Genomic DNA, 24,597 nt, shown 5'->3' with positions numbered 1-24,597 from the left:
TCTTCATCCCAGGTGTAATGTCATAGTCATAGGCATGTTACCAAAACACTTGGGGACAGTTTCAAATTACGGAAATAGTGTATTCCTCCTTAACTCATTCACTCCCAAAGACATATTTATATGTCTTTTCACACTCCACACATCCAACCCCAGATACTTTTTTTCTTCAATTTTTCCAAGACTAGGGTAAAAAAAAGAGGGGGTCTAGAATTGGCTGATATTGAATGAGTTAATTACATTTCTTTGGCATGTTCAATCAGTACCAAATTTTCTGTTTGACATTATATCGTTTTATTTTTAGGCCCCAAATTGCTTATATTCAAATATTTACTGTAATTGTGACCTTACAACTACATTAGCGTTGGTTAATGATGAAAGGGGGCACATTCTGACTTGTGCCACTTTTCTTTTTGATTACTACATGAAGGTAAGTTTAAGTTTTGGGGAAGACTAACACAGGAAAAGAGATTTCATGATGTTGGGCCCTTCTAAAAACCACCAGACTTAACAGTTTTTGTAATAGAGCTTGAATTGAGCTTCTTGTCTCACAACGTAGCCCATGCATGGAGTAAATTGACCATGGCTCAATTGTAAACTAAGAACCCCATAAATTTATGACACGTCAATTCTCCCTCATAAGGGGTTCCTGGACACAAAAAGGATGAGAAGCCTGCTGTAAGGCACTTGATGCATTAATTGTCCAATTATATTACATAATGTATGACACTTAGAAAACCCCCAACAAATAATAAAAGGAAGCCATTTTTGGATCCTGCACTCCGAGTTTCGGAAACCCTGCTTTATGTTATCAATCGAGAATGATCTTTTACCGTCAACTTCAACCAGCAGTTGATTTATTCACAGAAAAGAAACCTCAAATAAGAATTTAGGGATCAGGCCAAACCAAAATAAACAACATTACCGGTAATTAAAAATAATAAATACTGGATGGTTATCGCCACCATACTGCGGTCACTTCTTGGCTAGAGTCTCAAGGTAGCCGATGAATCGCCTCAGATTGACTCTGACGTTGTCGAGCACGCACAACTGTTGCGGGCTGTACTCGTCTCTGCCCGCCTTCCGGATCTGATGACAAAAAAGAAGCAGCATATGTACCTAAAACCACGTCTCATCCCAAATGCAGTCAAAAAATGCACACACAGGAATTGCTAATGTCACGTGTGACGGTTTGAATTTCAAAACAAAAACAAAAAATACAGTACCTTGGCCTTAAAGACAGGCTGAAGCACCTTCAAAGCAGGAAGTAACTGGATGGTCTTGGCCGCCGTCTCGGCCTCCTTGCCATCAGCAAACACATCGAAAAGGGCGTCTAAGGCCTCGCCGTTAACTACCAGGTCAGCATCATTGGTTGCGACTTGGAGCAAGCCTCTCCCAATCATCTGTGAAGGAAATGCTTCTTTAAAATAGAGAGAAAGACAATAATACAAGCCTTCATTTTACACACAGAGATCCTACAAAATAACTAAAGCGGGATTTATCACTTTTATCCATAGATGGAAAACTGCATTGTCCCGCCCAAAATTGTGACTTTTACAGGCAATGTGAAACCAACCTCAAGGGTTGGAGCTGAGCCTTTCTCTTTGGCGAGGGTGCTGCCAGTAATGCCCAGGATGGCGACTGCGTTGACTCTCACGCTGACAACATCACAGCGGGAAGCAGCTTCACTGAGGCTCATTAGCTGCTGCAAGTTTATCGACTAATAGAAACCACACAAAAATGGTAAAAAGATAACAATAAAGATGATATCGCAATATCCCCCACCCCCCGCAAAAAAAATGACATTCGTGTTACCAGAGGGATGTTTTTCGAGGCGGTCATCTGCAAAAGAGCCCGCATCGCACTGATGACTGCCTCCAAGAACTCCTCATCTTTAGGGATCTCTATGAGAGTGGTAAAAGACAAAACTAAAAATGTGCACACTTCTGGGAAAGGAGCACAAAGTGCAATAGGATGTCTAGTTAATTGGATGACAACAAGAAAATGTGTTGTGCCGTTGGTTATTGCAGGCTGGAGAAGATGCGTGGGTTTGCAATGCCGACAATGAATTGGTCGATGTCTGAAGCTTGGCTACAGGAAAAGTAGTAAAGTCTGGACACTCTTGATCTACTGTACGTCCTACGTGTCTCTAACTGTACTGAATCAATCTATCAATAATCCAGCTCAATGGAGTTCACAGCAGTACCTGGTGCTCCAAAAACCAGCGAGGACAAGTGCTGCGCAGCCTGCTGCAGGGCTTCTGCCCCACCCAGAGACTCGGCGTCCATGCCAGACAGGATGCTGTGGAGGCACGTGAGGGCACGAGACTGGACGCGCCGCATTCTGTCCAACGAAAAGAGCAGCGTCACTGAAATCCCAATGGCTTTAAAACCTCTCGTGAGGAGTGAGTTTACTTCTTTTGAAGCCCTCTCCAGTTGGTACTCTGGCCGCACACGTCCATGGCTTCTTGCTTGGGGAACAGCGTCTTTTTAAGCACCTTCAATCAAGACAACAAATATTAGTATAGTACAAATAGAAGACAAATAAAACATACATGCGTTATGAATGCACAGGCACGCACGTGGTTGGACATTATTATGGTTTGCATTCACCTTCACAACCATATTGACCTCCTCCACTGAGGACATTTTGTTCTTTCTTTTAAATTTGCAAAAGCGCAAACAATGCATGATATGCAGTTTTTTTTTTTACTCTGTTCACCCAATCTTTCACACTCACAGCGACTTTCTGGTTTAGCCTTGGGAGAGGACCGTTCTCCTTGAACTCTTATTTACATGATATTAAAACATATCGATCTACCCCCTTCAGTGATTTTCCTCATTAAGGCTGCAGATGAGCCAGAGCCTATCTTAGCTGACTTTGAGCAAGAGAAGTAGGCTCCAGTAATAGAGACTGAGCCATGCAGGAAATTGTGCATGCGTGCGTGTGGGTGAGTGTGTGTGTGTGTGTTGGGGGGGATTAAATTGACCCCCCCCCTCCAAAAAAGTGTTTAGAACTGCTGATATTTCAACCATAAATAATACACACAAACTATAATCCCAAAACATTTGAATCTCATTTCGACTCATCAAACATTACATTAAATAACGTGAAACTGAGACTTGTCACTTCTTCAGACTTCCAATTGGAGAGGACTTTGGCGCCATCTTGTGGAATCTTAATGTTACCGAGTACAACAATACACACACACACGCAGCCACACGCATACGGGAGTCACACACACACATTCACACCTATGGATAATTAAAGCGTCATCAATGACCCCAACATGCATGTTTTTGAAATATGAATACCCGTGCAAGTACATGACAAATAGATTTCACTGTGCTGTATATTTCTCAAATTTGCCTTTTCTGGGATGTTGTGGTTGATGAGGGCAGCGTGCACCTCTGCCGACAAACATAGCGGCGACATGAGGCTAGAAAATCCATTGGCCGTCGCTTCACTTTCATCGGCGCTTGACGATTCCTCCCACTCGTCGTCTGAGGGATCTGAATGGACACACATCACAAGGCTCTTCGAGAAGGCGTCGTCATTACATCTTTCACCAAATGCGAAAAAAAAATAAAGATAACATGGCGGCCATGTCAGAGGGAATCATGTCAGTGTTAGCCTCACCGTCAGAGCAGCACATGTTGACGAGGATCTCCAGGGACGTCTGCTGGGCCGTCAGCAAGGCCGCCGCCTCCCTCAACTCCTCCAGCTCCCTCTGGACGCAAACAAGCCGCCTTGTGAGTGAAGACACTGGCCAAGATTGTTCAGCTGGTTAAATCACAACATCCATGTCTCTGTGTGTGTGTGTGTGTGCGTGTTTGAATACACAAAGCCTGAATGGGGTATCTCAGATGGATGTTTGGAGTGGCTGCAGCATACCAAACATCCACTTCAATTTCATCACTTTAGAGATGGCTGAGGGTGACGCATCTGTCCAGCCAAGGTCGTGGTATTCGCCTACTGGGTACCCTAGACAGTAAGTACCAGCCTGAACATGCCAGCTGGTTTAAGATAAGGAAACTTCCCAATTTACAGCAGCAAAATTATGAAAGGAAGATGTAGGTGTGTGTATATATAGAAGAACAAAAAGTATATAAATAAATATAAATTATATAAGCATATTAAAATGTTTTTTTTTTTGTGGTAGCAGTGTCGAACAGCGGCAAGACTCAGTATTGATATTGCTGTGTATCACATTGTTGAATGTGATACAATATTGATACAACCTTTTTATCCATCTCTGGGGGCGGTCATTTTGTCACTTGCTGACGAGTGAAAATGACATGACAGTGCCCAAGGCTCACCTGTCTTCTGGGTTAGGTCATGTAACATTTGCAAGAATACCACATTTAGAATGGTGGGGTCACATTGAACATCTTACTGTAAAGATGTTTTGGAACTTGACTTTCCCTTTTAATGTGAATATTTTTCAGTGAAAGTGCTTTTCAATTTCAACTTCCTGGTGTGTGAGACAGTATATTCCGAAATGCTGAAATAGTACAGGAGTATAGTTTCACACTTCTGTTGTCCTACTGGATTGTATAGAATTTTCAGTGTTCATACTTCACTCCAGAAACAGGCACAATTGAACTATCTGTACAGAGGATCGTGTCACACATTTGAGACGACTGTCATCTTCGTTAAGTTTGGTATAAAAGGCGTATGCTAGGATATTTAGTTTTAAATCGTGTGAGTTCTGGTCATAGAATAAAATGCTGATCAAAACCAGATAGTGAACTCACAGGCATGAGATCAGAAAAGTCATCATCGGAATCTCCATTTTTCACTCGCTGTGCTGTTCCCTCCTCATCCATCTCCTCCACAGCGGGCTCCCCGCTCGCGTGCGCCTCCATCCCTGACGCGGGGGGAGCATCCTTGAAGCGTGCCTCCTCTGCTCTGTGAAGTTGAGGGATGAGCTCCCCCGCGTCCAAATCCAGACATTGGGACACTGTGGTGAGCACAGCTGTGAGGGTCTGAGCCTGGCGAGCAGCGGGGAGGCTTCCCATCATGTTCCACAGCGATCCTGTGCCAAAACATTACATTCAGACGATTTCATGGACACATTATGCAATCTACCTTCATGCTACATCCAAGCAATTTATCTTCATATGCTACAACAATTGTGTGCACATTCATTCATTCCCTCAGCAACACAGCATCTAAGAAAAAGCACGAGCTTCTGTTGTAATGTATAATATACGATGCTTTCGCTTTTTTCAAACTTTTTCATGGTGCTTCTGTACCTTCAAGGGAGAAACAAAAAATGCCGGGTCGACTTCATTCCCCTATGAGAAATCAACCCTGTAATTTTCTGCCTTTGGAGGAAGTATCAAAAACCCATTTTACACGGTCTGGCATGGATTAAAGGCACGGAACGGAAACCAACTGGGGTGGAGGAAGTAGACCTTCGATGTAGCATCAAAAGTCCCATTCACACTACCTGTTAAAAACTGATTATTTATTTACTTATTTACATACTTTCATTGGGGCAGTGGGGCAAATGAATAAACAGTGTCAATGCGCCGGACTTAGCATAAATGCTAGTTTTCAGTCAACGCAGGTATCTTAACATAATCATAACATAAAATAACAAAATAAGATAACACAACACATAAGCTAAAACACGGACACTCATGCAATCTTTGCCGCTTTTCATGCATACGCTTTGTTGTTTGAAGCAATTTTAGATGAAAGAGGAGAATCAAAGTGTCCTTTTCACCAGTGGATCAGAGACGCCAGGCTCGAAATGTGCACAAGTCTGCGATAAGTTTGAAAGTAAACAAGAAGCTGTCGTGTCCATTGACGAAAAAAAAGAGATTTTTGTTCACGCAATGTTTTCTGTGAACAGTTCATACCCAAAATGATGCGATGAAGTCAAATCAGCAACTAAGTCTGCATATTTTTATGTGTCGTTGACTCACTACTTAGAATCAAAGGTAAAAAACAGAGAAAGGCAGGAAAATAACAATTCCACAGGCAGCGTGACATAGGCTCATGTACCACCATAGGGGAGAGAAGTACACCCCCCCCCCCCCCCATCAGCTTCACACCCGCATTCTGCGTCTGTGCTAACTTTCCAATGCTTTGACTACCGGTACATGCGACCATAACATTAGAATCTAATTTACTACAACCATTTAGAATTTGGTACATATTTAGTCCTAAATGACGGCATGAAGAAGTGATGAAGAGCACCTGCAGCCAGTGTCCTGAGGAGAGTGTGCGCCATGCCAGGCTGGTTTGACAGCAGTATGTCCTCGAGAGCTCCATGCACATGGCCATCGATGCTACAGAGCAGCTCGGGGTTGTCCTCCGACACCGTGTGCAAACAGTGCGCTGTTTAACGGCAAAATAAAACATGAGCTGTAGCTTGAAGGTTTGGGGATTTCAACCGAACCTTTGGACTGAATGTCAATTGTCACCAGCAGAAGTGGCTAACTCCACATTGTGGGGGTGTTTCTCCAGACAATGGACTACCACGTCAAGAAGACCTGATTTGTTGAACAGGAAGAGTGCCTGGTTGCTGCTCTCGCTGGAAAGGACATGACAAAGAATCAAGCAACATGTCACATAATGACGGACAACAAATTGATATGGTTTGGGATGTTGGTCTTCAGTAAAAAATAACTACGGTCATTTTTTTGTGACTGTCTGGTTTAAAAAAATAACAATAAGAATAATTATAAATCTTTATGCATAGCAATGCATTGAATCTTGCAAGGCTGTTAACCACATCCCAAACCAACAGCTGATATTATAACTCCAAAGAAAGTCAATGTCCACAACTTTTCGGTGGTGTGAGAGTGGCTGCCTTTACATCAGCTCCTATACTTTTTGTTCTTCTACTTTCTTCCTTTCATAACTTTGCTGCTGTAAATTGGGAATTTCTCCATTATGAGACAAATAAAGGTTTTCTTATTCTTATTTTCCCGGCTTTTCACTAATCTATTTTAGGATATCAGAAGCTGAAAGAATTTGAAGTAACATCTGGAAAATGCATAGTAACATTTGTGTAATGAAAAAAAAGGACTCGAACATTGGTAAAATCACTTGTGGAAAGGCCACAATAACAAAACCATGAGGAGGGTGTCTCGCATTCAGGATGGATTGAAACATCAGTAAATCATAGAAAGAATACAAATAGAAGTTGAAATTTGAATAGTGCCGGCTGCTCGCGTCTGGCACACCATCAGAGCTTTGAGCACATCTGAGGGCTTCCATGTTGAAATAATTCATCGGATGACCACCGCAGCACAATAACAGCCATTTGTGGTGCTGTCCAAATATTTAGTCTTGCCGTGAACCACCGTATCATCGCCTCCCGAAACACAAACCGTCGATGGATTTAGCGGTGCTTACCAAAGATTCCACAGTAGGCTCACTGCCTCATTGAGGATGTTCTCAGCTCGGTTCTTTGACTCCTTGGTCGGCACTGCGGCACTGTCGAAACCTGCGCAACACTGTGAAGGAAACAGACAGCTGTATTGAACGCACTGGGAAAAAAACCTCCAAAGTATGTAACCGCTTAATTTGGCTAGTCATCAAACAACAATGCCATGTGCCAGCCACACGCTTGAGCCAATACATTTTTTTACATTACAAAAATCTCACAGCACACCCCATAACATAAATGTGGCAAAATACATTTTTGAGTGTAGGGGGAACCATGAATAATGGACCCCCAAAAGAAGATGGTGGTGAAGCACCACTTTTATGTGACACTGGATATGGCCTGTCTAAATGAAGCTCCTCACCTTCATTCACGGTAGTTCCTTGGCACCAAGATGTCACAACATAGTGCCAAAGCGATAGTTTTATATTAGACACGGCTATGGCCTAAGACAAATACTGCAAATAGGCGAGTCTTTCACCAAATAGCGGCGGACAGGTTGCCCAAAAAAAAAAAAAACATAAATTACCGGTAACATACCAGAAAGAAATCACTACTTTGTGACTCATATAAGACAAGCCGATACATTCACCTTGGCAAGTGACTTCAAATGTTCTTTTTTTTTTTTAAATAGCTGCAAAATTTGGTGCATACCATTTGAAAAGCAACGTTAAAAATGACACAAACATCACATTGGAACAATCAAGTTGAAGCTCAATCCCAGCAAACAAAGTTGATGATGCCGATGGCTGCCGTAGGCCCGATGCTTAGACAGCTGCTGAGCAAGAAGAAAAAGAAGTGATGCGGCCAGTGGTGAAAAGTGCTCACGTTTCTGAGCAGTGCTGTCAGAGGAGTCATGACGTCGCGCTTCACCATGTCCTCGCACACCTGCGGGCCACCACACGCGCTCAGATTTCTGTCAGTGGACACACAAATGCAACCAGTTTGTTATGTTTGATGGTGAATTGCTTTTTGCCACTTTTCCATTTTAAGTAATAGTTCTTATTTGTATATGAAATGTTTGCTATCGGCGGAGACGACAGAGGTAACTTGATGACAGAACGCAAGTACAAGACCATTTTGATGTACGTTTACTGGTAACAGATGTCTGAACTGGAGAAGTCGTTTGAAGGAGAAAGCTGCTTTGTTATTACAAGGCGCCCTCTGTAGGTTAAACCAGAGAAATACAAACACAACACTGGAGTCTGGCAAGCTTCAAGACCCTGTGAAGTGATTTATGTGATTTTTTTTCTAAATGGATAATAAACGTTTGACGATTTTTTTGTTGTCGTTATTGAAAACGTACAGCATTTTTCAAGACTTGGAACTATGTACTACTACTTGTAGTGAAGTAACGATAATCAAACGTCACCATACAATATCATGACATGAACCTCACGATAAGATAATCATCACGATATTGTGGGGAGATTGTCAATGTAAAAAAAAAAGCTCACGATACTGTACAAAAGCTCGCAATATTGAGAAAAATATATATATTTGAGTCCTCAATGAGTCGCCGCTCACGCACTATATAAGAACCTGATTGCCTTTGTTTGCATTAGCACCCCATTCAGCGAAAATGTAACATGCCGTTAGCTCGCAAGCTTTGCCTCTGATGGCCCCTTGAGAGTGCAAGGAAAGGAAAAAAAACTTTCATGCTGCCTCCACGAGGAGCATTCTACTTGCACCTGAGTGCTCCGGCGGCGGTCTCCCTGACGGCCAGGCTGCTGTCCAGCAACATGGGACCAAGTCGCCTCACTGCGTCCCTCTGCAGAAAGCTCGGGATACTTTGACTCTGCTGGACTACCCGAGAGATGCCGGCGCATGCACACTCCCTTACATCCGCGCTGGGACTCTCCAACTAGGGATGGAAACACTTGTTACATTAATGTGATTTTTACAGCATATAAAATTTGAAGGTGGCAATCTCAGACATCAGTTGAGAAGATGTGATGTTGTACTGGATGTAGAAGTGCAATGATTAATTGAATAGCTGACATCTAATCAATATTTTTTTCTGATAATAGATTATTTATTTTGATACCCTTTTTAATTTAAAATTGTCAAAATCCTCAGATGTTCAGCCTCTCAATAGTAAATATTCCTCGATTTCTAGACAGTAGTTTTCCATGAAAGTATACTAATTATATTTGTTTTGAGTCAAAATAAAACATTTGCCTTTAATTTGGAAAACAATGATCAACAGTTTGGCCCCTTTTCCGACATGCTAGGGATGAAACCAGCAACCGGAACATTGTTAAACTTCTGCGGATATTCTACTCTGTCAATCAGAGATAATGATCTGTTTTTCAACAGAAGGATGGAAACCAAAAGTTGTTCATTTTAATCGATTATTGAAATAACTGTTAGTTGCACGCCTTGTTACATGCATACGCATGTGTGATGATCACAAGTCCCACCTCTGCCTTAGTTCCAGCTCGGGGAAAAAAACTTCGTGAATTTGGTCATTACTGGAAAAAGGACGCGAAGTCATTCTATTGAAATATGGGAGTTTTCTGTGTTCATTTATCCAGAAAAGCATTGGTGTGGTCATACTCAAAGCTTACCACTGTTGGACTTTAGCCACATTGCGATTATGCACACTGACAGCTACAAATCACGTTGAACAACACTAGGACGACAATGACGAAGAGACTAAGCTGTGGATTTCTCCAAATTTGCTTGTAATAGACTACACATACACGTTTTGCATTCTAGGGGAGTTACGTCAAAAGTCGTTTTTTTACACGAAAATTGGTTGCTGCTTTCCCCTACTTTCTCCAGCAGTTCCACCGCCGGGCAGTCGTCGTCCGCGATTAACTCCTCTTCTGCGGCCGCTTCCTTAACGGCGGTCACAGGTAGTCCGACAGCATTGAACTGAGGACGTTTAAACTTTGTCGTCTTACTTTTGCCCATTCTGAACCTGTTTTAAAGTGCAAATGTGAAAAATTCGAGGTTTATCAGTCGGACGTTTCAGCAAATAACCCTCAAAAATGACGATGAACTAGTAAATGGCCATGTGGAAGGTAGCTGCCGTAAAATGCGAGTTTTGCTGTTGTACCGTAAAGCAATAAAAGATGTCGCAATCGTGTCGAGAGAGCTGACAGAGCGATCGATATTAAATACTGTACTACAGTAATAATATAAACGTAATAAAAGTAATAATGACCTTCATAGTAACCACTCATCGATAATAAAATTATCATGAAGTTTTAATTTATGACATTAGCTGTATTAGGAATGCAGTTTTGAACGTTTAATTAAATCTAGTTGTTGAGTCAAATGAAAAACAGATTTGATAGGTCTGAAAAAATCATGATGAAAGAACAATTACAATAAAAATAATGACATCTTTCCAAGCTATCCTTGTTATTCGTACCACCCTTTAACCATCCTTCAAAACGATGCTTATTTCCTTGCTTCCGCCAATCAATCCACACTTCCATCTTTCCTTCCACACAGCTATTTCTTTATTCCTCTGTTACCATCCGTGTTTTACATCTTTTCAATTAATTCATCCTCACTCATCCTCCTTCTATTTCATCTCTCCACTTCTCCCAATCTTTCATACCGTCCTTGCTTCCTTCCTCCTCTCTTTTTTTCCCTTCATCCCTTTCATACTATGCGTTAGAGTTCTTCAGAGGCAATAATAAGAATAACACATTAATAAGTAATACAAAATACATTTTTATAGCTGGTATATTTATTGAGTAAACACATTTAAAAAAATAGAAACATTTGGATAAAATACATGATCAACATAAACACACAGACGTACTGTTAAGAGGAACTGAGCAGCTTCAACATAAGCACACCTACAAAATGGCCGTGTCCATTCTTCTCTTTCTTGACAAACCGTCTTCACCATATGAGGTTAATGTCCCGCCAGATGTCTTCGGATCACCCACAATCGTACACTTACTGGATGTTCGGCCGTGGTTTTAGTATAAGCTTTCCCGTCTGGTAAGAGCCAAAAATAATGAACACGTTGAGACCCAGAAAATGACCCGAAAACACGTGCCAATAAATGCATATTAACTCACATCATCACAGGACATATTGTATTCCGCTAAAACTGTCCGACACCTTGCAGCTATACTGAGGGTGAAAAGGGTCAAGGGAGAATATGATAACCGTAGAACAGAAAATTAAATGGAAGGGAAAGGTCCTGCCTATTCAGTTCTATTATGTTAAATTATGTTTTGAATAAATACAGGATTGAAGAATGAAAATACAGTAAAAGTTGTGTGAAAAAAAAGTAAAAATGAAAAAAAAACTTTGAAAGTACAATTAATATTGTGCTGAATTTTGGTAGTTCCCACTGAAAAGGATACATCGACGGTGCCACCACTCGCTTGTGTATCCCGGCAAAGAAGAGTGCGATGAGCGTGATACAGCTGATGGTGAAAAAGGGATGATTCCACAGCGATGAAAAGAAAGACACCTGTGGGAGAAGAGGAGCACAGCCACAACAGTTATAGACACAGTTCTCAATCTGCTAACATGGTGAGCTAATGCACTGCTGCATCACAATCCAGCTAAAATGATAATCTATTTATATACAAGCAAATAAAGAGTAATGTTTTCATCTCTATTTAATGCATATGCAATGCATGCATTTAATGCAAGAATTTAATGCATACCTTCTGTGTATCTGGGTCGATTAACCAGTTCCAAGCGCCTGTGGCTGTGCAGACTGACACCACGATCAAAATCACTGAGAAAAAACAACAACAACAAAACCGAAGACATTATTATGAAAAACTAATTAAGCGGTGTATGTATGTTTTGCCTGACTTACTTCTCCACCTGCCTGTTGCAGGTTGTAAACAAGAGACATATTCTGTCAATCTTCTCTCAAAGGCTTTCAGGTCTGATGGAAGAATGAGTAATTGTGAATAATGTTGTGAATTCGGAGTCAAGGTCATACATGTGTCATGCAGTGTTATACAGTACATTATGTGCACATCTGGATTGTACGAGCTAACATACTTGTATCATCCACAATGCTACATGCTAACGTCGAAGGGAGACGAGTTTTAAATTCAACGCCACGTTCATTTTAATGCCTTCCTGAGATATTAACATTTAAGGCTGCTAATCGAATAGGTCGCTGTATAAAATCGCTGAGCGCTGAATAAAATACATTTTACGGCGTCTTACCTTCGGCCTGCTCCAATGAGTTCATGTCTATTAGTCGTGGTCACGTGGTGTGTTCCTCAGCAGCCGGCGGTGGGTTGTGCCGTTCGCTGCTCTTTGCATGAAAGACAGGTCGAACGGACCAATTATCACCTGCGAATTGATAAAACTGTCGCTCAATAGGCGGATGTAGTGAGTAAAGCCCCGCCTTTTCGTCGCTCTGGCCCAATCATCAAGTTTTTGTAATCCCAGACCTTGAGACTAGATGCCACTGCTGGGAAAGAATCAAATAAATAAAATACTGTACATTTATTATTATTATATAATTTTTGATAGTGATAACAATGTCATAAAGAAATTAGAACTGTATTGTGAAACGTAAATACATCAACAAAAAAGAATTTACAGAAATGAACTGGATTTAGGTGTGATTTATGCCAAGTGACCCACACACTCGCATATGTGATGATATGTCTTTAAAGAGCATGGTGTAATGATGACTGACGTCAGGAGTCCGAAATCACACTGGAGTGTGTGTGTGCGCGTGTACAGTGTGAACACACATATATATATATATTACACTCTCCACTACATTTGACTTAATGCCATTATTCATATTAGTACTTGTTTTAATTCCTCACCTTTGGCAATAAATGTATCACTATAAAGAAGTCAGGTGCATATTCCAAGCCTTTAATATACTTTTTAAAGTAATCACAGCAAATAAACAATCAAGTATTTGTTTCAAAATACATATTTTCCAATCAAAAATATGCAATTCACATCAGGAAAAAACTATGGAATCACCAATCCCAGAGGATGTTAATTCTGTTGTTTAAATTTGTCGACAAAACACAGACACGATGCAAATCTAATGTAAAGTAATTTCAAATGGCAACTTTCAACCTTTAAGAAAGTTTTGTGTCACATTTGTGATTTATTTTCCGCTATATATTTAAACAATTGTCAGACTTCAGCCTTCAATAATGATATAGATAATACTAAAACGATTAATGTACTCACTCACTGCAGGTGAAAATCAAGCCAGTTCTCAAGATTAGTTTTAAAGAAATATACATTTCTTCTGTAGTTTGTTTGCTAAATTTGCTTTTCACATTATAGTTTTAGTGACGCGCATGTTATAATTTGTAGGGAGGCATTTCTTAAAATGTTCCAATAAAATTTGTTGATTTTGCAGACCCCCAAATTACGGCTCACGGACCCCTGGAGTTTACGACACCATTTTGAGAACCACTGCTTTAGAGTGTGCACTCGTATTGGTTGTTCACAGGCTGTAGTTTGTTCGGCAAACGGATGTTTAACTTGTTTTTCAAAAGGCTCTCTATCTCCTGACTGGGCACGTCCCTCATATAATAGACATCCACGCCCCGGTTAACCTGGAAAGTGACTTCACTGTAGGTCCATCCAATCAGAGCCCTGAAGCCAGCTGGCGTTTGCAGCGAGCAGATGGACTTGTTGAAGAACAGCGAGGCGGGGTTCGTCTGGAGACTGTAAGCGGCATCTATAAAATATCCGGCGTCGCGTGGCGTCAGAGTGAAGCAGTACAAGTTCCTAATCAACTGCCTATTCACCAGATTGGAATTGGCAAACTCAGGATTGACAATCTCCGGCTTCCTGTCTGTCTTCTCCAGAATCCAGAAGTCTCCTTTATCAATGAGACGGAAGGTTCCAGGTACCTGGACTTGCTCCTTCCCAGAGACAAGCTCCAGCGGCTCCCACAGTTGTGAGGACATCCCGAAGCTGACGTCTTCGATGTAGGGCTTCCCGTCAATCACCACCTTGTTAATGAGGTGACCTTCCAAGGGGGAAAAGTCACAGATGGAGCGTTGGAACACCCTGGCGGCCAACACGATGACGTTGTAGCCCATTTCTCTCAGCACCCAGTACAGCAGCAAGTTATTCTCCATACACCAGCCACCACGGCCCTGACGAACTATCTTGTCGAAGATGACTTCTATGTCCATGACGATTCTTCTGCCACAGTGCATGTCGAGGTTTTCAAAGGGGATGGACATAATGTGCAGCTTGTGGATCAACTTCAGCGTGTTGAGGTCCGCTTTGTCATGCGGGCCCTGGAACCCGATTCTTTTGAAGTATTCCTCAAGGTTCATCTTGCCTGCAAAAGAGAGGACATACTGTATATTTGACAAAAATTGTTATAATACAGTGGTACAATGATTTCAGAAAACTTGACGTTTATCAAGTTACAAGCCGTTGCTTTTTTTATACACATTGCCACCATTCATTTATATTAACAATAGATTTAGAGAAATGTTAAATTGATCCGAATGCACGTTCTACAGGATCTGTCTTTGTAAAAAAAAAAAAAAAAACACTTGATTCGCACAATCACTGTGATTGCCTGGCAACCAGTTCACAATCACAAGAACATGCAAACTCCGCGTCAGCATTTTTGTTTACTGCCTGTCTAAACGTTGTCTTGCTACATAGGAACAATGTTGTTACAGCTGTCGCTGTTGTGAAAGCGCTACATAAATCAGCATGTATTGTATTGTATTGTATTGTATTGTATGTTTATTGTGGATTTATTTTGTAAAGGGCGTCTTGCCTATGTCACATTTGCACTTTGGAGTTTGTGCCAGCGTATGTGCGTGGGATTCTCGTTGCGAAAATGAAAAAGAAACGGTATTGTTGCAGAAGGCGCGGCCACCATCAACACTCGAAATTTACGAAACAAAAGAAGCGTTATGTATTCCACCGGTCATCTAAGTACTTATAATTGCGCGTTAAAGTTTTACAAACGATAGTTTCCAACCCTACCTTTTACTTGCAAAAGCGACGCGCTCAACCCGAAAAGTCATTAATTTTGCTGTGTGTATTCACATCCGCTTTTGCTTCTCCAAATAAAATGGCTTCGTCAAACTAATCAAGTACTGTATGCGAACTTTACTTCCGCACCCTCAATTTACAGAATACATTTTTTTGCTGAGATGACATGGGCAAGTCTTTGGGGGTTTTTTCTCTCTTTTGCCTATATAGAGACGGAATTTTTGCCGATTCCTCCTTGCAAATCAGCGACAGCGAAGAAAAATTGGATGGAGGGCACGTGTCAATAGCAGTTTTCAGATCTTTCCACTCGGATTTAGCCATGGATGTGTTAGTTTTGAACCGTTGTAGGTGTTGCTTTATGTTTCTCATCATTGTCTTGTAAGAAGGGAAACCTCCATCTAAGTTTCAGGTCTTTTGCAGACTCCAACAGGTTTTCTTCCAAAATTGCCCTGCATATGTTTATCTGCTCATTCGGAGCATCATCATGTCCATTCACTGCTTTTTGAAAACGTGTTTTAGCAGGAAAACACATATTTATATTCTCATTTATTTTTAAAATGTCATCCTACCCACTTCGACTTTGCACTTTGGAATTTGTGCCAGAGTACGTGCGTCGTATTTTAGTTGCAACAAAATAAGCTTTTTTTATGTGTTTATTTATTGCACCAGTCATCTAAGCAGTCATATTTACACGTCAGTTTTTGAAATAATCCCCCCACTAGTGATGTGTCGTTCGCGAACGAGCCGGCTCTTTGAAGTGAACGATGGGTGCCGACTCCCACCTCATTGGGAGCCGCTCCTCATTGGTAGCCGGAAGGGGAGGGTTTTACACACACACACACACACACACACACACACACACACACACACACACGCGCTGCAGTTTAGAGAAGGGGGAGGGATTAGAGAAGAGACACACACAGCAGCACGCGAACAAGACAGACAAGGAGACGAGAGAGCTAGTTAGTGAAAAAAAACAACACGGTGGAAAGGTGAGAAAATGGATAGGAAACGCAGTGAAATATGGACTCATTTCAATTTAATTGATAGTTCAAAGGCAGCGTGTAGACTGTGCAAGGTTAAAATATCCCATAGATCAGGCTCCACAAATAACCTGCACAGGCACATCAGAAATATCCACCCATCAGTACAAAATTTAAGAGAAAAGACAATCAAGGGAACCAGTTATTAATGAAGGTGCTAGTGTGTCTGCAACTGTTGCTGCTACTGCAATGTCACAACTGCCTAGATGTACAACCCAGAGCTCTATGAGCCACTTTATGCAAAAAGCTATAAAACCAGCAAAACAGAACACAATTGATGATGAACAAGGGGTAAAATGATTGCAAGGGATTTTCATCCATTTTGTGTTGGCTGTGTGTTGTCGCAACATCTGTCCCCTCGGAGAGAATCTTCTCCAAAACAGGGCAAATATTAACAGAGAGGAGCTTGGTTTTTCTTCATGCCAATCTTCGCTAAAGACAAGCTAAAACCTTTACCTGGATGCTGCTTTTTTTCTTTTTGTTTTACAAATTGTAATTTATAATTTGTTGTGTGGTATTCAAAGCTTACTTATGTTTTGTTTTACTGTAAATAGTTAAAAGCTTATAAATATACACATTCAGAGATTGGAACTTTTTGACGACCTTGTTTTGAGATGGGTCTTTGTACTTTGTTTTTATTTTTGTAGCACTCCATGTTGAGTATGTTCAGAAGAATATAAATAAAGCCATATAAATAATAAATATTTGATATAATGTCTATTTTTTTGCATTAGTACTTCATTTTACACATAATATAACGTTATTTTTGGTATTAAATTAATTTAAGCAGCAAAAAAACCGAGGAGCCATTTGGGAGCCGAAAGAGGCCGTTTGGGGCTCTTTCGGCTCCCAAATGGCTCCTCTCTTTTTAGGGAGCCGAACTAAAAGAGCCGGCTCTCTAAAAGGAGCCGGAATTCCCATCACTATGAGACAAGCAGTGGGCACAGTTCAGCGACTACCCTCCTTCAGGTGTATGTCACCCTTACTGGTCTGATTCTCACACGCTGCATATGTTCCCGCGTGTTTTGATCTAGTGTGGCTCTTAAAGCGACAGTGCTACATTTGTTAAACAAGGAAGCCTTCACTACAAGCATCTAAGTAAGGTTCACCTGGTTACACACACACAAGCGCACAAACAAACACACGCTCACACGCACGCACGCACGCACGCACACACACTGCAGTGAATGGGGAGGAGTAAGAGACACACAACGGCACACTGAGGGCAGCACACGAACAGGAGAGAGAGGGTACGGAGCCCCTAAGGGGACATGGAAGGAAAAAAAAAACTTCGCATTACTTTGCGAGATCTCGCAATCTTTCATTGCGAGATCTCGCATTACTTTGCGAGATCTCGCAAAGTTTTTTTTTTCCTTCCATGTCCCCTTAGGGGCTCCGTAGAAAATGGATAGGAAACGCAGTGAAATTTGGACTCATTTCAACTTAATTGATAGTTCAAAGGCACCGTGAAGACTGCAAGGTTAAAATATCCAATATCAAATTTTAATTTTTTTGTGTGGTAATCAAAGCTTACTTATGTTGTTTTATGGTAAATAGTTAAACGCTTATAAATATAGACAATCAGAGATTGGAACTTTTTGTTGACCTTGTTTTGAGATGGGTCTTTGTTTTTGTACTTTGTAATTTATTTTTTGTAGCACTTCGTGTTGTACTCCATGTTGAGTATGTTCAGAAGAATATAAATAAAGCCATATAAATAATAAATAGTTGATATACTGTATATTTTTTACATTAGTAATTCATTGTACACATTTTACATTATTTTTGGGAGTAAATTAATTTAAGCAACAAAAAAACTGGAGGGCGGCCCGGTAGACCAGTGGTTAGCACGTCGGCTTCACAGTGCAGAGGTACCAGGTTCGATACCAGCTACGACCTCTCTGTGTGGAGTTTGCATGTTCTCCCCGGTCCTGCGTGGGTTTTCTCCGGGTGCTCCGGTTTCCTCTCACATTCCAAAAACATGCGTGGCATGCTGATTGAACACTCTAAATTGTCCCTAGGTGTGAGTGTGTGTGAATGGTTGTTCGTTTCTGTGTGCCCTGCGATTGGCTGGCAACCGATTCAGCGCGTCTCCCGCCTACTGCCCGAAGACAGCTGGGATACGCTCCAGCACCCCCCTGCAACCCTAGTGAGGATCAAGCGGCCTCGGAAGATGAATGAATGAAAAAAACTGAGGAGCCGTTTGGGAGCCAAAAGAGCCGGTGCTTTTTAGTGAGCTGAGCTAAAAGAACCGGCTCTCAAAAAAGAGCCAGAATTCCCATCACTACAGCCTCCGCTCGCAAAATCGAAGTCAAGTGAGCCGCCACTGCGATTGTCAATGCTGTCCATTACAGTCACCGGCAAGCGGCGATGGCCACCTTCAAAATAAAAGCTCATCCACTAATGTATAGACGTCAGTTAGTTGTTTGGGTTTGTCACGTTGCCTGGTGGACCCCAAAAAGCAGGCAGGAGAGAGGAGCAGGGTGTATTTGAAGATGTGTATTGATAAAACACAGAAAACTGAATCCTAAGCAAACAAAGTCCAAAGTAGCAAACAAAAATCATGACTGAAGATAAAACATAACTAGTGATGGGTCCAGCGACACATGCACCGGGCTCACAGAGCAAACCACGTGTCGATGCATGTGCTGCTTCATTACGACACGTGATTGACACGTGAACTGCATCGGCTGCGTTGACACAGTCCAGGCTTCTAATTGACACACCGGCTGCGTTGACACAGTCCAGGCTGCTAATTGACACATCGGCTGTGTTGACACAGTCGAGGCTGCTAATTGACACATCGGCTGTTTCATCATGTTGATCTTTTTACCCATTTTTAGAAAATCTTGAAAAATATATTATGAGTTATCCCTCAACCAGACCAGGTCTGGGGCAAACTACAGCACCCCACGTATCCAACCTGACAAGCCTTACAGGACACAGTATAGATCTGATGTCGCATTTTGGAACAAAAGGCTTCTTTACAAAAAAAATCTGAGTTATCCCTCAACCAGCGCAGTTCAGACTGCATCGGCTGCGTTGACACTGTGCAGGCTTTTAATTGACATATCGGCTGCGTTGACACAGTCCAGGCTGCTAATTGACACATGGGCTGCGTTGACACAGTCCAGGCTGCTAATTGACACATGGGCTGCGTTGACACAGTCCAGGCTGCTAATTGACACATCGGCTTCGTTGACACAGTCCAGGCTGCTAATTGACACGTGAACTGCACTGGTGCAGTTTAGACCGCATCGACTGCTTGGCACAGTCCAGGCTGCGCCACTTATTCCAGGGGGCGTCGACTCAGTGCAGAGGGCGTTGACGCAGCAAAAGCACAGTGTTTATAAGGAAGTGCGTCTGGCGAAACAAGCCAGACCTCACTCACGCTCGCTTGTCGAAGTTCGTGTCACTGCAGACTTTGTGTTCGTGCCTTGCCTTCCTTGACAATTATGGAGCAGAGACGCAAATCATCCACCGTGTGGGACCATTTTGATGTCCTGGAGAATAAGGTATTATTTATTTATTTATTCAAATTGTCTTCTGTCGCAGAGAGCCTCCTTGACAGTTCACTATCCTTTCACTCCCACATCAATAACATTACCCGGTCCGCTCATTTCCACCTTCGCAATATAAACCGCCTCCGTCCCTCACTCACTCCGCACACCACCGCTATCCTTGTTCACAGTCTCGTCACTTCCCGTATTGACTACTGCAACTCACTCCTCTTCGGTGTCCATCAAAAATTCCTCCATAAACTTCAACTTGTTCAGAATTCAGCAGCCCGGATCATCACGAGAACCCCCTCCTTCCATCATATCACCCCCATCCTCCGACAGCTCCACTGGCTTCCTGTCAAACTTAGAATCAACTTCAAAATACTTCTCTATACATTCAAAGCCATCCATAACCTTGCGCCCCCCTATCTGTCAGATCTTCTTCAAATCTCCATTCCCTCTCGCTCACTCAGGTCCTCATCCTCCCTCCACCTTTTTCTACCCTCTGCCCGTCTCAGTACAATGGGGTGCAGAGCCTTCAGTCGCTCTGCCCCCAAACTCTGGAACTCACTTCCTCCCAACATTCGTAATATTGACTCTCTTTCCTTATTCAAAACCCAGCTCAAAACCCACCTATTCAGACTTGCCTACCCGCCTTAAATCTTTCTTTATTTATTTATTATTTTATCTGTGTTTTACTATTGGTCTTGGCTGTACAGTGTCCTTGAGTGTTGTGAAAGGCGCTTACAAATGTGATGTATTATTATTATTATTATCTCGGCGAGTGCCTCTCGCCGAGAGGCTCTCAGATTATTGACATGTGTTGTACATTCTAATTCAAATGCATTTCAAGGTAACTTAGTTACTTCTTATTCACATTTCATTACAGGTGAAATGTCGAATTTGCCGGGTCGAATTGTCATACACCAACAGAAGCACCTCCACCATGCTGAGGCATTATCGGGCCAAGCATGAGAATGAAGTTCGCGATACACCCAGTATTACGCCAGGTATACAAACGTTCACTCATCTTTTCACGGTTGCTATGTTGATGATTAATTGGCAATCAGTATTATTGGTTGACTCTCCACTCCATGTTTGACAATCAAGCTTCCAGGAAGCAGCTGCTCGATCAGGCACTGCTGAACTTCATTATCAAGGACTGCCAGCCCCTCAGCATTGTGGAGAGTGAAGGGTTCAAGGAGCTGATTCAGGTCCTTGAACCCTCATATGTTTTGCCGACGAGAAAGGTCTGTGTGAAAGTTCCATAAAGTAGTAGATGAATCCCATATAATGTTTGCTTTTGGTTTAATTTTCAGACCATCAAGAAAATGGTGGCCGACAAATATAAGGAGGAACGGGAAAAAGTGAAAATAGAAGTACAGCAAGCTGTGTCAGTGAGTATAACGACTGACATGTGGACCTCTGTGAACATGGAGGCCTACTTGGCACTCACCTGTCACTACATTAATGCAAATATGCAATTGTGTTCATCAGTGTTGGGACTACAATATTTTCCACAAAATCACACTGCTGACAATTTGGCCCAGGTCAAAAGGGGCATGATGGAGGACTGGGCCATAACCAACAAAGTCAAGTGTCTTGTGACTGACGCAGCACCGAACATGATCGCATCCACTAGATACCTCCAATTACACCACTCAATTTGCATTGCACATAGTCTTAATTCATTAGTTAGAAAATCGTGCGATCAGGTCCCTGCACTTACAGACATTAGGAAGAAAGCTCGGCACATTGTTACATATTTCCGTTCAAGCACTACAGCCAAGGAGAAGCTTGCTCAGGTGCAGCAACAGATGGGACGTCCAACCCTGAAACTTATCAATGAGGTGCCAACACGCTGGAACAGTACCTATGAAATGCTGTCAAGGCTGCATGGTGAGAGGGAACCAGTGGGGGTATCTCTGGCCTCCCTAAAGACAGATTTGGCACCACTGACAGCTAATGAGTTCACCATCATAGGAGAAGCACTACTTGTGCTTTCTCCATTCCATCAAGCTACATTGGAGTTGTCTGAAGAAAGAAAAGTTTCAGGTTCAAAGGTCATCCCAATGATGAAAATGCTTTATCATGCACTTGAGCGCCAGGCTTCAACCCTGCACACACAGCCAGTCATACAACTCCATGAACACCTCAAGCGTCAAGTCACAGACACCGCTTCCAGTTTGGAGTCTATGAGTGTGTTAACCTTAGCAACACTTCTAGACCCCAGATTCAAATCACTTGGATTCCGCAGTTCCTCCAGGTGCACGGAGGCCATATCCAGACTGCGGGCTGAGTGCATGCGTGTCATCGGGTGCACAATCGAGGCCCAGCCTGGACCATCATCGCAGCCCTCTGCAACTCCATCAGGCATGTTACTCATCATTATTAGTTTATTGGAAACTGTTCTAAATGCCGGGCGGCCCGGTAGTCCAGTGGTTAGCACGTCGGCTTCACAGTGCAGAGGTACCGGGTTCGATTCCAGCTCCGGCCTCCCTGTGTGGAGTTTGTATGTTCTCCCCGGGCCTGCGTGGGTTTTCTCCGGGTGCTCCGGTTTCCTCCCACATTCCAAAAACATGCGTGGCAGGCTGATTGAACACTCTAAATTGTCCCTAGGTGTGAGTGTGAGCGTGGATGGTTGTTCGTCTGTGTGCCCTGCGATTGGCTGGCAAGCGATTCAGGGTGTCCCCCGCCTACTGCCCGGAGACGGCTGGGATGGGCTCCAGCACCCCGTGACCATAGTGAGGATCAAGCGGTACGGAAGATGAATGTTCTAAATGCCAATTTGTTTGGTTTTGTTTTTTAGGTTGCCTGTGGAGTCATCTGGATGATGAGGTGGGGAGACTGGGAAGAGGTGGTACAATAGCAAATGCAATATCTGAGGTCCAGCGGTACCTGGCACAGGAGAATATTGCACGTGACTTGGACCCGCTGTTGTACTGGAAGGACCAACAGACTTCTTTCCCAAACCTCTCCCACCTCGCAAAGGAGTTCCTTTGTACGCCAGCCTCATCCGTCCCTTGTGAGCGTGTGTTCTCCACAGCAGGGGAAATTGCTTGTAAAAGACGCAACAGGCTGAAGTTTAAAACTTTGGAGCATCTTCTTTTTCTCAATAAAAATTTGTGAAGTCAAAGCCCACAAGCATCCTCATTCAAATGATTTTCACATTATTGGAACACATTGAATGTTGCAAAATGAATGCCTGGATGTGAATGATATTGTATACACTTCATCATCAAATCGAATGACCTTATGAAAATTTCTTGGAACAGTAGTAGATGCAAAACCATGCTGGAAGCTACATAATAGATAATGTTCAAAGAAAAACATCCCAAACCATAGGGATCCTCCCAAAAACTAAGGATGTGCTGAATAAGAGATCCTTGTACACATTATATTTTTATTTTTATTTGACCTGTTGTGTGGAAATATGGGGAAATGCCAGTAAAACGGTTAAAACTACAATACAAAGCAATCAGTGAGTTTTGAGAAACGATTTGAAGGATGAGTGGTCAGTACAGTGGAGGCCCGGTAGTCCAGTGGTTAGCACGTTGGCTTCACAGTGCAGAGGTACCGGGTTCGATTCCAGCTCCGGCCTCCCTGTGTGGAGTTTGCATGTTCTCCCCGGGCCTGCGTGGGTTTTCTCTGGGTACTCCGGTTTCCTCCAACATTCCAAAAACATGCGTGGCAGGCTGATTGAACACTCTAAATTGTCCCTAGGTGTGAGTGTGAGTGCGAATGGTTGTTCGTTTCTGTGTGCCCTGCGATTGGCTGGCAACCGATTTAGGGTGTCCCCCACCTACTGCCCGAAGACAGCTGGGATAGGCTCCAGCACACCCCGCGACCCTAGTGAGGATCAAGTGGCTCGGAAGAGGAATGAATGAATGAATGAATGGATCCCTACACAATAGATCGAAAAGAATGGTCCACTCGTGATGGGTCGTTCGCGAACGAACCGACTCTTAAAGCCGGCTCTTATAGTGAACGACGGGATCCGGCTCCTAATAGGGACCCGTTCTTAATTAATAGGAGCCGACTTTTGTTTCTCTTGTTCCCCCCCTTCCCCTCCCCTCCCCCTTTGGGTATAAAGCCGCAAGGGATTGGTCAAGAACCGTGGTAGAAGAGGGAGGGGAGGGTTACACACGCTCTCTCACACTCACACACACACACACACACAAACTCACGCACACACTCACGCACATACACTCACGCACACGCTCACACACACACACACTCACGCTCACACACACACACACACACACTGCATTGAAGAGAATGGGGAGGAGTAAGAGACACAGCGTCACACAGAGCAGCACACGAACAGGAGAGACAGGGAGACGAGAGAGAGAGCTCGATAGCGCTACAGAGAAAAAAAAACAACACAATGGAAAGGTGAGAAAATGGATAGGAAACGCAGTGAAATTTGGACTCATTTCAACTTAATTGGTAGTTCAAAGGCAGCGTGAAGACTGCAAGGTTAAAATATCCAATATCAAATTTTAATTTATAATTTGTTGTGTGTTAATCAAAGCTTACTTATGTTTACTGTAAATAGTTAAAAGCTTATAAATATAGACAATCAGAGATTGATACTTTTTTGTTGACCTTGTTTTGAGATGGGTCTTTGTTTTTGTACGGTGTAATTTATGTTTTGTCGCACTCTGAGTTGTACTCCATGTGGAGTAGGTTCAGAATA

General features: G+C 42.6%; 3 protein-coding genes and 2 long non-coding RNA genes across 6 annotated transcripts in view; 2 read left to right on the top strand and 3 right to left on the bottom strand.

Annotated features, from left to right (window-relative positions):
* The window catches only part of LOC127600079 (uncharacterized), a 183,639-nt gene extending 165,516 nt beyond the window's left edge, over positions 1 to 18,123 (top strand). Inside the window, exon 2 of the long non-coding RNA XR_007962258.1 lies at positions 17,928 to 18,123. This is a non-coding gene — a long non-coding RNA (uncharacterized LOC127600079). The remainder of the gene's footprint in view (positions 1 to 17,927) is intronic.
* heatr3 (HEAT repeat containing 3) lies at positions 403 to 10,460 on the bottom strand. Its single transcript, XM_052064418.1, has 15 exons — positions 10,181 to 10,460; positions 9,094 to 9,266; positions 8,231 to 8,318; positions 7,372 to 7,472; positions 6,435 to 6,544; positions 6,208 to 6,348; positions 4,755 to 5,035; positions 3,637 to 3,727; positions 3,367 to 3,509; positions 2,412 to 2,494; positions 2,204 to 2,340; positions 1,813 to 1,901; positions 1,574 to 1,717; positions 1,224 to 1,400; positions 403 to 1,086 (listed from the first exon to the last, which is right to left on the bottom strand). The coding sequence occupies exons 1-15, from the start codon at positions 10,319 to 10,321 to the stop codon at positions 973 to 975; spliced, it is 2,013 nt and encodes a 670-aa protein (XP_051920378.1). The 5' UTR covers positions 10,322 to 10,460; the 3' UTR covers positions 403 to 972.
* LOC127600070 (uncharacterized) lies at positions 10,182 to 11,999 on the top strand. The gene is made up of 2 exons (XR_007962247.1): positions 10,182 to 10,263; positions 11,721 to 11,999. It is a non-coding gene; the product is annotated as an uncharacterized LOC127600070 (long non-coding RNA).
* On the bottom strand, positions 11,087 to 12,687 carry cnep1r1 (CTD nuclear envelope phosphatase 1 regulatory subunit 1). The gene is made up of 6 exons (XM_052064415.1): positions 12,569 to 12,687; positions 12,207 to 12,278; positions 12,049 to 12,122; positions 11,740 to 11,849; positions 11,449 to 11,503; positions 11,087 to 11,365 (listed from the first exon to the last, which is right to left on the bottom strand). The coding sequence occupies exons 1-6, from the start codon at positions 12,591 to 12,593 to the stop codon at positions 11,324 to 11,326; spliced, it is 378 nt and encodes a 125-aa protein (XP_051920375.1). The 5' UTR covers positions 12,594 to 12,687; the 3' UTR covers positions 11,087 to 11,323.
* LOC127600040 (arylamine N-acetyltransferase, pineal gland isozyme NAT-10-like) lies at positions 13,224 to 15,532 on the bottom strand. Of its 2 annotated transcripts, none has more exons than XM_052064392.1 (2): positions 15,347 to 15,532; positions 13,224 to 14,681 (listed from the first exon to the last, which is right to left on the bottom strand). In XM_052064392.1, the coding sequence occupies exon 2, from the start codon at positions 14,674 to 14,676 to the stop codon at positions 13,804 to 13,806; it is 873 nt and encodes a 290-aa protein (XP_051920352.1). In that variant the 5' UTR covers positions 14,677 to 14,681; positions 15,347 to 15,532; the 3' UTR covers positions 13,224 to 13,803. The 2 variants fall into 2 exon arrangements, with proteins under 2 accessions (XP_051920352.1, XP_051920353.1); XM_052064393.1 differs by lacking the exon at positions 15,347 to 15,532 and adding an exon at positions 15,135 to 15,337.
* Positions 18,124 to 24,597: the final 6,474 nt, after the last annotated feature.

The sequence above is a fragment of the Hippocampus zosterae genome, chromosome 4 (genome assembly GCF_025434085.1).
Source record: "Hippocampus zosterae strain Florida chromosome 4, ASM2543408v3, whole genome shotgun sequence".
Taxonomy (NCBI): domain Eukaryota; kingdom Metazoa; phylum Chordata; class Actinopteri; order Syngnathiformes; family Syngnathidae; genus Hippocampus; species Hippocampus zosterae.
The sequence above is the reverse complement of the archived record's forward strand: the minus strand, read 5'-3'. Positions and strand labels throughout refer to the sequence as shown.